The sequence below is a fragment of the Brachyhypopomus gauderio genome, chromosome 15 (assembly GCF_052324685.1).
Source record: "Brachyhypopomus gauderio isolate BG-103 chromosome 15, BGAUD_0.2, whole genome shotgun sequence".
Taxonomy (NCBI): Eukaryota; Metazoa; Chordata; class Actinopteri; order Gymnotiformes; family Hypopomidae; genus Brachyhypopomus; species Brachyhypopomus gauderio.
Genome location: NC_135225.1, coordinates 22,653,270 through 22,665,576, shown reverse-complemented (window position 1 = coordinate 22,665,576; position 12,307 = coordinate 22,653,270). Strand labels below are relative to the sequence as shown.

The following is a 12,307-nucleotide window of genomic DNA, read 5'->3' as shown; positions in this document are numbered from 1 at the left end:
TGGCGCTGCAGCAGCCTGCGCAGGCAAGCCTGGCTCCTTCACCTTCCAGGCGGTAGTGCAACAGCCTTCAGCCTGTACATCAACACGGCCCAGTTAGCCACACAGCCTTGAGAAAGGGCTCGGCTAATGGACGATCCCACAGGACATATGACGTCGTGATTAATTTAAGATTATTTGTCCAACTGTGACACAGAGGTATGTGACACAATATTACAAGAATGATGGAAATGTGTTTTTTCTATTTTGGCTTTCTCTTTGTTTATCTAAAAATCTGTGGGGTTGTTCAGGAGTAGGTTCACATTTCTATACTAAACTCTGATAAGACTCTGAGAGTCTTACTTCCCTAGAGAGCTGGAACAGGTGAACGTGCCTTCACTCAAGGTGTCAAGTGATTTAATGACTGGTACAGGTTCACAATACTGAGTTTGTTAAAGGTGCTTCACAGGTGTGTGCATGCACACACAAACACACAAGCATTTCCAGGCCATGAAAGGAGAGCAGAGAACTGCGAATTGCAGAGCCATCACTTTGAAGTGAATGAACATATTATCAACTCCAAGGTGATCATAAAATACACTATATTGCCAAAAGTATTCGTTCACACATCCAAATTATCAGAATCAGGTGTTCCAATCACTTCCATAGCCACAGGTGTATAAAATTAAGCACCTAGGCATGTTTTGTGAAAGAACATTTGTGAAAGAATGGGTTGCTCTCAGGAGCTCAGTGAATTCCAGCGTGGAACTGTGGACAAAATCCAGTAGTGAAATTTCATCACTCAAATATTCCACAGTCAAGAGTCAGCTGTATTATAAGAAAATGGAAGTGTTTGGGAAAGGCAGCAACTCAGCCACGAAGTGGTAAGTCACATAAACTGACGGAGCAGGGTCAGCGGATGCTGAAGTGCGAAGAGGTCGCCAACCTTATGCAGAGTCAATCACTACAGACATCCAAACTTCTTGTGGCCTTCAGATGAGCTCAAGAACAGTGTGCAGAGAGCTTCATGGAATGGGTTTACATGGTCGAGCAGCTGCATCCAAGCCATACATCACCAAGTACAATGCAAAGCGTTGGATGCAGTGGTGTAAAGCACGACGCCACTGGACTCTAGAGCAGTGGAGACATGTTCTCTGGAGTGACATATCGTGCTTCTCCATCTGGGAATCTGATGGACGAGTCTGGCAGTTGCCAGACGGTACTTGTCTGACTGCATTGTGCCAAGTGTAAAGTTTGGTGGAGGGAGGATTATGGTGTAGGGTAGTTTTTTAGGAGCTGGGCTTGGCCCTTTAGTTCCAGTGAAAGGAACTCTGAATGCTTCAGCATACCAAGACATTTTGGACAGTTCCATGCTCCTAACTTTGTGGGAACAGTTTGGAGCTGGCCCCTTCCTCTTCCAACATGACTGTGCACCACTGTGTAAAGCAAGGTCCATAAAGACATGGATAACAGAGTCTGGTGTGGATGAACTTGACTGCACAGAGTCCTGACCTCAACCCGATAGAACACCTTTCAGATTAATTAGAGTGGAGACTGAGACTTCTCGTCCAGTATATGACCTCACATATGTGCTTCTGAAAGAATGGTAAAAATCTCTGTAATTACATTCCTAAACCTTGTGGACAGCTTTCCCAGAAGAGTTGAAAAAAACAAAGTCATTGAACCCTATGAATTAGGAATGGGATGTCACTTAAGCTCATATGTGAGTCAAGGAAGGTGAGCGAATACTTTTTGCAATATAGTGTATAATGCTTCCACGAGAAAATTATGGGCTAGGAGCTCCCGCAACAGTCAAATAAAAAAACACAGCAACTGTGCACTGAACTGGTGTATCAGCTTTTCCTACGGTTATTCACTGTCAGTGAAATTTAGTGCAGGAATAGATTTCAACCATGTAAAATGAATGTGGTTATTCAGATTTTTTTATCAGGATTACATTATTTAGCAAAATGCCAGAACTTTTACCACCCCCCCACCCAAAAAACACACAAAAAAAAAACCAAACAAGCAAACAAAAAACACTTACATGGGATTTGAACGTCGCCCCCCGCGGTTTCCTTTTTTGCCAATGACAGGTGTTCCAAAATGTTCAGGATTGGTCAGAGGAAGCCTATCAAGTGTCTACACCCATAATAAGGGGGACAAAAGACATCATCAGCTGAAGATGTCAAGATCAACCAACATCCATACAAAGATTAACCAGAAAAGTACAAAAATTTACAAATATTACCACTGAAGGCAGATTAATAGAAAACAGCTTGTTCAGTGGTTTCATACCACATTCCTGGCTGGCCAATTTTTCTTGGTGTTAATGAACCATCCCTAATTAGGTTGATTCTAAATGTCTGTAATCAGTAAATAAGTGCATGATCTTTATGTGTATGGCAATCTGTGTTTGGAAGGATGTGCGCAAATAAGGCAACCTCGCTCTCTGCAAAGTGACGTGCTCCTTTAAGGCAGAGCGAAGATCGCCTCAGGGTCTTCTCATCACCATCATCAAACACTGTAGAAAACAATACAGGAGTGTTATCCTGCACCAAACAAACATGTTCATGCACACAAACATTCCTATAAGACAATGGCTATTCTTAAAAGTGCTAAATTAACGAAGATGAACTGAACTGAATTCATATACACACGTATACATAAAGAATAAGGCAATTCCTCTTACACCATTTCTAATATATAGTGTAGTGTGGTTTTATCTACACAAAATATTCACCTTTCCATATAATAAACTTAGGACTTATTATCTTGTCAACTTACCAACAGTATACAAACTAGCGTCTGTAAGTTTGTTGATGGTGGCTTCCTGGTAGATTCCGTCTTGGTTTTTCACTTCAACCACAGCACCCACCTGAAAGTCAGAAAATTACTCCAAACCCATTTGCAGTGCATTCACTTTGTGATATCACATTTTTAACACTTGGAAATAGTTTTTTGTTGTATTGACATGGTTAAGTATGAACTTAACGGATAAGCCATGTAAACCAATTTGCCTTATTCATTAGGGCTGAACGATTAATTGCATTTGCGATAATCTCGCAATATTTTAAAACGCGATTCTCTAATCGCACAGGCTGCGATTTAAACTGGTCACGTGACTTGGGAGCGAGCCGAGCCGAGGACGAACGGAGCAAACCCGAGCAGGAGGCAGGGAGGTGGAGAAGTGAAGTTAACACAGCGCAGTTTAACTTGTTGCACAAAGGCTTCAGGCTTGACAGAAGCTGACACAACTGAAAGTCTAATACCAAAGAGGGGCAGCACATCAGTTGTGTGAAATTACTTTGGCTTTAAAAAGATGCTGCTCAACGTCAGGTACCCTGCAAAATGCGCCTTGCTACTGTTGCTACGACGCGAGGTAACACTACAAACCTTCAGCATTTAAAAAAACACCACAAAGCCTCGTATGATATTTGTAAGGCTAAAATGCCAACGACCAGTGCTGCGTCTTCAAATACGCCAAAGTGTTTCTGTGCGCTTATACAGCCTTAGTATGCAGTGAGCAGCGAAATACCGTAAAATCACGCATAGGCGCAATAAGATTTAAAGCACGGATAGCTTGACCGCGGTCCAGCAGACAGGGTTCACTGACCGAACCGTTTGAAAGTGTAACTCCTTATGGATATAATTGGAAGCGGCACGCTGAAATAACTCAGGCAGTAACGGAGTTCATAGTGAAAGACATGATGCCCATTAATATAGTGAACAATCCCGGCTTCATGGCTTTGTTAAACACACTGGATATGCGCTACCAAATGCCCTCACGCACATATTTTAGCCAAGTTGCTATACCTGCAGGGTTGCCAACTCTCACGCATTGAGTGTCTTAGACTGAAAAGTTACTAGTTCGCTCTGGCGCCAACCACAGGCGATCGATCGATCGCGATATAATAATAATACTTACATTTTGTCCATTTTACACCGCCCCGATAACAACAAATTACGTTCGCCACCCACTCCAGGTTCAAGTCTCACTCCAAGCGATCTTGAAAAGTTGGCAACCCTGTATCTGAGCTGTATAAAAAATGCCGAAACAGAGTTTCCTGAAAACAGTGGGAAAAAATCACAATCGCAATTTATAGATAAAAAATTGCAATTAGATTATTTTCCAAAATCGTTCAGCCCTATTATTCATTGTAAATTACATTGCCCACTTATGTGGACGTCTCATGCGAAGAGTGCTTCTTTTATATGTTTCGATGTTTTACCCATAGTCCATTACGTAGTAATATGCTGAGGTTTGTACAAAACATCCAGAGCTAGTGAGAAGATGCAAAAATATCTCAACCCATAAAAAGGTCAATGCAGCATGAAAATTGAACAGCAGATAAACTGATAACGTTACAGATATCATTAAAACTAAGTTTAAATGCACACATTAAATACACACATTTCTGACCAACCCCAGCCTAATTACTATTGATATTTTGTAATTCTTGGCTTGTACAAATACAAGAGGTGGGCTTTGTTCAGATGAAAATTATAGCACTACCAGTCCAATTGTTCCTCCTGCTTATTTAAACCATAATATGGTCCTGTGGTAGGGAACTGGTCTTGTGACCGGAGGGTCGTGGGTTCGATTCCCAAGGCCTGAGGCCATGACAGAGGTGCCCTTGAGCAAGGCACCTAACCCCAACTGCTTCCTGGGCACTGGGCTAGGGCTGCCTATCGCTCTGGGTATGTGTGCATCACAGCCCCCTAGTAATCACTAGTGGCAGGTGGGTTTGTGTGTGTGTTCTAATTGCACAGATGGGTAAATGCGGAGGACAAATTTAGATTGCAGTGAAAAAATATCACAATTGACAAAATATGGCACATTTAAATATGGCACATTTTACACATTTAATAAGTCACCATTCTCAGTGATTTGGAAATCTTCTCTGGATAAATCTGTACCATCAAAAGGCTTAATTAAGAGGCTACAATGTCTACTACTAATGAAGTTCACTACTGATGTTCACTACTTCATAATAAACAGGGAGGTCTTGCATAAGCTTTAGGATAAAATACACCACAAGCAGTGATGTCGGTAACGCGTTACTCTAATCTTACCACTTTATTCGGTAACGAGTAATATAACGCGCTTCTATTTCCAGTCCAGTAATCAGATTAAAGTTACTTATCCAAGTAACTGTGCGTTACTATTTTTATTTTCCCTAGTAAAAATATATATTTTTGCTTTCTTCTTGGCTCAGTTCTACTTTTGCGTCTGACCGTAGCGCTCGACTCGCACGTTGCGCGCGACCCTGTGAGAGCGCGAGCACATTTTACAAGTCATTTTTTGCAGTGTTGTCCATAACGATATGTGGTTGTATAAAGAAACACCCCTCAAAAACAGGGAAAGGAACATTTACCTGACCAATTTTAATGTTGCTTTGTGTTCCACGTTTGAAAAGTGCTGAAATTTTGGCTACAGTAGCCTACTTTAAAATGCTTGGAAATTGTAATGGTATTTCGTTTCACAACAAATAGCAGTCTGACTGAACAGTTCACTTGTTTTTTGGATTAAGCAGTTTCTGCCTCGGTTCGAACCTGCTTCAATACATTGTTACTGTTAAAAATGCACTTCCGATAAAGTGAGTATTGGAAAAAATCATTTTGCTGCTGAATGTAACTACTAAAGTAACTTGTAATCTAACGTAGTTACTTTTAAAATCAAGTAATCAGTAATCGGATTACTTTTTCAAGGTAACTAAGCCATCACTGACCACAAGATATGGTACACAAGATGTTGATATATCATTTATTTATTTGCATATTTTTAAACAGGAAGCATTCCTACTTGGATTAAATGATAATAGGTTTAAATGCTCACAAAGCATAATAAATAGGTAATAAAGCATAATAAATAGGTAATAAAGCATAATAAATAGGCTAACAGCATTGCTGTTCCAAGACTTTGGTAACTGAAGTTTTAAACATGTCTGCTTCAGAGGCTCATGATTTGCACTTTAAGGATGCATAATGCACAATCCCTCCTTTCCTCTTTCTCAAATAAGTCTTCAGGAATTATGATCACATGTATAATCAAAGCTATGGAGGCAGAGAATAGTTATGCATTTCATGTTTGGTTAAGCTCACTGGAAAGTTTCTAAAACCTCCTCAAACTTTTGGTGACAGGAAGGAAAACAGAAAGATGAAAAGATAAATTGATGAAACTTGTAGTCAATAAACAAAATGGCAAATTAATACTTGTACATTACTTCAAATATAGTATTAAAACCAAATAGGTCCTTCACCTACACGGATCCTATATATTTACTAGTTTAAAGCAGACTTTCTTACCTTCAGAGTTCCTCTGATGTGCTCATCATGCACCTCAGCAGTGGAGGAGTCTGGTTTGAAGGTCACCTGTAAGAGGACAGGTGGCAGAGGTGGTGGGGATTCAGTGTGCAAAAGTAAATAAACAATCAGACAACTATTTATTTGTTATACCACTAAGCACTTGTAAACCACCGACTCTGGGTTCCTGCCATACCAGTGCTGTGAGCAGTGAGGAGATTACAAAGAGAACACTGTCAGTTGATGTACTTTAAGTTCTGTTTATTTTAAGTACTATATCAATAGAATGTATAATAATAATAATAATAATAATAACAACAACAATAGTAATAATAGTAATAATAATATTATTATTAAATTGGAGACTTCAAGTATGAAATTCTGTGTTATAATGAGATTTCAGTTGATACATCTGTATGCCTAGACTTGATCAATCTCTCTTTCCACTTTCCCTTCTCCTGGCTAATGAGACTGCAGTCCTTACATTCCAAACCAAGGGACCACCGTCTAGTGTGCTGGAATACTAAACAGGATCTGGTGTGTTCTCAAAGCTAGGCTTCCCCTTGCATCTGAGCCATAACAGGACATAAATGGTTCCTCTCACAAACTGTTGACTAAAGATCTGTTGATGTGAGTGTCATCTGTCTGGCTTTCTGCCAACCTTGGCGTTTATTTATTACCAAACATTTATATAGTCTCACCAAAAGGGGCTTTTTTATCATCAAAGTGTTGCTGCCAAGTCTTTATGTCTTGAGCTGAAGTTCAAAGCTCTAGGTTTCAAGTTTGAGTTCACATCATTTTATCTATTGGAGCTCCAGAGCTACATGCTAATACATTACCGTTGAGCCTCACGCCAAGTTTTTATAGATATCAGGAAAATCACAAGAGAATGAAAACATCCCCACACTAAAACACACTGTCAATATGCATATGCCTATATCTGCATAGGAATAACATATTTGAAAAGTTCCAATCTTGTTTTAGGCCCCATCACAGTACTGAAACAGCATTAGTTAAAGTAACAAATGATCTCCTCCTTGCTTCAGATCAAGGCTATGTATCACTGTTAGTGCTTCTTGATCTTAGTGCAGCTTTCGACACAATTGATCATAGGATCTTGCTAGAAAGGTTAGAACGCTGGGTTGGAGTCTCAGGCACAGCCCTTTCATGGTTTCAGTCTTACTTAACAAATCGCTATCAGTTTGTAGAGCTCAATAATATTTCATCCAAACGTACAATGGTTAAACATGGGGTCCCGCAAGGCTCCATCTTAGGACCACTATTATTTACATTATATATGCTACCATTGGGCACAGTTATAAACAAACATGGTGTCAATTTTCACTGCTATGCGGATGACACTCAACTTTACATATCAGCCAAACCCGATGACAAACTCAGTTTAGGAAAAATTGAGGCCTGTGTAAGAGATATTAAATGCTGGATGTCTCTAAACTTCCTACAATTAAATGAGGACAAAACAGAAGTTCTCCTTGTGGGCCCTAAGACAGAAAATTCCAAATTTAATGCTTAATCTAGCAGACTATCCCATTACACCTGGTACAATAGCCAAAAACCTAGGCGTCATACTCGACTCCGACCTATCATTTGATAAATATATAGATAATACTACTAGGATAGCTTTTCTACATCTCCGCAACATTGCCAAATTAAGAAATGCATTATCACAGGATGATGCAGAAAAATTGGTGCACGCCTTTGTTAGCTCTAGACTAGACTACTGCAATTCACTACTGTCAGGATGTTCAAATAGGAATCTAAATAAACTTCAAATAGTTCAAAATGCCGCAGCTAGAGTTCTGACCAGAACTAGAAAATTTCAGCATATTAGACTAGTCCTATCAGCCCTGCATTGGCTCCCAGTTAAATTTCGTATTGATTTTAAAATTCTATTATTGGCATATAAAGCACTACACGGGCTTGCTCCTGAATACCTCCAGGAACTTATTTCCTACTATGAACCCCCACGTCAACTAAGATCACAGGGTGCTGGTCTGTTATTAGTTCCACAAATTAACAAGGTAACAGCAGGGGGAAGAGCCTTTTCTTATAAGGCCCCCCAGCTTTGGAATAATCTTCCTAAATGTGTCCGGGACTCTGACACAGTCACAATCTTTAAATCTAGGTTGAAAACCCACTTATTTAGTCTAGCGTTTGATAATTAATATCCCCCTTAGATAAAGGTACAGATCCAGGGGTTCATAGACGAAGGGTTTTATGGTAGACTGGGGTGCTGGTGCTGTCATCCTGTCACTGCTCGTGGTCACTCAAGTTTGTTGACAGTGCAGTGGACAGATGCCATTGTCTCAGAATGCCCCCAAGCCTATGTTACCTTCTGGTTCTGCCTTTTTTAGCTAGGCTGTAATAATTTAACTTAGTGCCGGAGTTGCTGCCACACTCCAGAAATGTTTATAATTTTACCTGTCCTGTATATGTCCTCATACAGAGCTAATTTTCCCTGTTTCATTTCTCCACATGGCTGCCTGCCTGCTTGAGGAGAGACAAGCGATCCATCCTGGGCCGGCCACCTCCTGCCTAATCGGATGCCTACACCATGATGGACATTATTACATATTTTATATTCTGTCTAAATGGACATTATTGCATCTTTTACATTCTGTCTACATTGTTGTTGTTGTCATGGTGACCGGTGTCGGCCAGAGGAGGATGGGCTCCCCCCCTGAGTCTTGGTTCCTCTCAAGGTTTCTTCCTCATGCAAAAAAACTAGGGAGTTTTTCCTTGCCACTGTCGCCTTTGGCTTGCTCACTGGGGGCTAGGACTCGGCACTTGTAAAGCTGCTTTGTGACAACAACTGTTGTAAAAAGCGCTATATAAATAAAATTTGATTGATTGATTGATTGAGGTAAGTGAAAGACTCAAGATGGGATGCCACACAAACAGAGCAGAAGTGAAGCAGAAGAGCCAGGATGAAGTGTGGCTGGGCCAACCTGCCGTGCAGAACTTCTGTTCTAAAACCTCTTCCAGTGACTTAATATAACTCAGACTGAGGAAAGATTGAGGGAAAACATGGAAAGGAAGAGAATAAGGCATGGAGAGAAAAAGACACAGGGGCTATGGCAGATGCTACACCAGCAGCACAGAGATAAGAATTTGATTACATTGTGAAGAAGAGACTCTGGTCTACGACCAAGCTGGTTAATTGCATTTCATGTCTATGAGACACAAATTATAAAGCATTGGAGAAAAAAGAAGAACACAGCCAAGACAAGGAGTCAGAACAAGCCAGAATGTCAACATTAGAAAATCATTAGACCTATGTCATGTTCTATTTCATGTTTATTGCATGCAACTGATGGTGAAAATGAACACATCTCAGATCATAATCAAAACATTTCATCTTGCTGGCTGATTTTTAACGCACTTGCACTGTATATGTATGTATAACGGAGATTAATGTAGTGATTAAGGCAGTATCGGTGGAAGCAATTATATTAAAGATCCCAACAACACTACCAACTACTTTAATCGCTTAATACCTGGGACAGATTTACTGTGCCTCAGTAGAATACCATATGCCTAACAACTCTCATTCCACAAAGCATACTACTGGGACTTCATTTCAAGACAATCTGCCTGACCCTATTTATCTTTTTTTTTTTCAAGGCAGTGGCTCACCTTGGCCTTGACCAGTCTCTTGGCAGTCTTGATCTTGGCTTCACAGAATGCCCCACGGTACTTGGCACTCACATCAGTGCCAACAGTCAGGTATGGGGGCTCTTCTAGTGTCTATATAACGAGATGGTGAAGAGAGAAAGGGTAAAAATCATGCACACATGCTCAAAGACTCACATGTACTCACAAAAGCATTTCATGAGGTATATTTACTATAAACATCATTCATACCATTACATGGGCACTGTACTCATTTACATTTACGGCATTTAGCAGACGCTCTTATCCAGAGCGACTTACAAAGTGCTTTGCATCCAATCACAGAATTCATCCTAGGAAAAAGTACGGATAGGCCAGAATTCAAGATATCATTGAGTGAGACTACTACTAAACTACAGGAGTCAATGTCATTACCTAGTGTTTTGCAAGTTAGACATTTGCCAAGAAGCACAAATAACCATAGACAGACATACAATTTAAAGAACAATGGCAAGTGGTATCAGTTGAGTTAGTGATCTGGTAAGAACTCAACAAACAGGTGGGTCTTCAGTCTACGCTTGAAGATAGCAATAGACTCTGCAGTCCTAGCAGCTAATGGAAGATCGTTCCACCATCTTGGAGCTAGGACGGAGAATAGTCTGGAGCTTTGTCTTCCATGAGACTTTAAGCATGGAGTTTTGAGTCGAGCCAAGCTTGAGGTTTGGAGTGTTCACTGTATGAATCGGCTTTTGACCATGGACATCATGTAGGGAGGGGCCAGTCCATTTTTGGCTTTGTAAGCAAGCATCAAGGTTTTATATCTGATGCGTGCTGCTACTGGAAGCCAGTGAAGAGAGCGTAGCAGAGGAGTTGTGCTGCAGCATTCTGAATTAGTTGTAGAGGTCTGATGACCCATAGAGGAAGACCTGCAAGTAAGGAATTGCAGTAGTCCAGCTTAGAGATTACTAGAGACTGCACAAGCACTTGAGTAGCTTCCTGTGAAAGGAAGGGTCGTATTCTCTGTATGTTGCAGAGGAGAAATCTGCAGGATCTGGTCAGTTTTGAAACATGTGTTGAGAAGGACAACTCGTTGTCCAATGTTACACCCAGGCTTCGTGCAGTTTCCGATTGTGTTAACAAGGTGTTCTCAAAGGAAACTGTGAGGTTGTGTGGGTTTGGGGTTCCTGGAATGTACAGAAGCTCAGTTTTGCTAGGGTTGAGCTTCAAGTGGTGAGCAGTCATCCATGAAGCAATATCTGCCAAGCATGCCGAGATACACCTAGAAACCTGGATGTCAGAATGAGGGAAGGCTGCCTGAGAGATTCGCTCTCTGCCCTGAATTATAATGACAAACTTTTAAAAACGAACTAGTCCCCATAGTTTGAAAAACTCAACGCCTAATATCAAGACGAGTCATAACAAAGGAAAAAACCACCGAAATCAAAAGAGGAAGATAAATCGAAGGACTTCTTTGACAAGGATAACAATCCCATGCCGGCTAAACTAACCATGACTGAAGAGACTAGCAATATCACACAAAGTCCCGACAGTGACATTAATGTCACCATTGTAACAGAACTCAGAAAGTTTTGTCAAGAGGTAAACGAGGCGCTTGAAAAACTCTCCGAACAGGTTCTCAATATAGACAGTACTGTCCGAGGCTTGGGGAGCAGAATTACCGAGGTGGAGGAACGCGTGAGCTCGGTGGAAGATAACCACAGCAGACACACACAGCTACTGTCTTTTCTCTTACACCGGGATAGGCAGCTGGAGGCCCGCTGTGAAGCGCTGGAGAACGCACGGCGTCGAGAAAACCTGAGGATTTACAGGATTAAAGAAGGCTCAGAAGTAGGATACACAACCCAGTGGATTGACAAATTTCTCCACGAACTTCTTAAACTGCCGACAGAGTTCGAACTGCGACTGGACCGCGCTCACCGGTCCCTTCAGTAAAAACCCTTCAGTCCAACGGCAAGCCCCAGGTCATTTATCTTGAAATTCCACAGCTTCTGAGCAACCGAGCGCGGATAGACGGCAATCTACTGCGAGCCATGCGAGGATTTTTCAACGTACCTGGGGAGACCGTTTCAAATGTAAAATGATACCTTTCAGGTATGCACTTACAGAGAACTATGGGGACATATTTAGGGTTCACACATGTAGTGTGGGAAACCTATTGTTAGGGTTCACACACGTAGTGTGGGAAACCTATTGTTAGGGTTCACACACAATGTGGGAAACCTATTGTAATTGCTAATATTTTTTGGGTTCACACTAGGGATGGGGAGATTCACAGATTCACATCGGTGAATCGGCACACATGTCTGCGATTCGACTGCACCGGTAGATTCAACGTGCATCGGGTTTAATTTGCGGGCGAATTTACGGTGCA

The 12,307-nt window shown here is 41.2% G+C and overlaps 1 protein-coding gene and 1 long non-coding RNA gene across 5 annotated transcripts in view; one reads left to right on the top strand and one right to left on the bottom strand.

Moving 5' to 3' along the window:
* Positions 1-12,307, top strand: part of LOC143476077 (uncharacterized) — a 228,238-nt gene that overhangs the window by 82,745 nt on the left and 133,186 nt on the right. The window lies entirely within an intron of this gene.
* The window catches only part of arid4b (AT-rich interaction domain 4B), an 88,971-nt gene that overhangs the window by 39,275 nt on the left and 37,389 nt on the right, over positions 1-12,307 (bottom strand). For all 4 annotated transcript variants that reach the window (XM_076973789.1, XM_076973791.1, XM_076973792.1 and 1 more), the window contains exons 3-7: positions 9,940-10,050; positions 6,286-6,351; positions 2,764-2,854; positions 2,421-2,500; positions 2,024-2,118 (exon numbers count right to left, since the gene is read on the bottom strand). In XM_076973789.1, the coding sequence (XP_076829904.1) occupies positions 2,024-2,118; positions 2,421-2,500; positions 2,764-2,854; positions 6,286-6,351; positions 9,940-10,050 (443 nt within the window). The remainder of the gene's footprint in view (positions 1-2,023; positions 2,119-2,420; positions 2,501-2,763; positions 2,855-6,285; positions 6,352-9,939; positions 10,051-12,307) is intronic.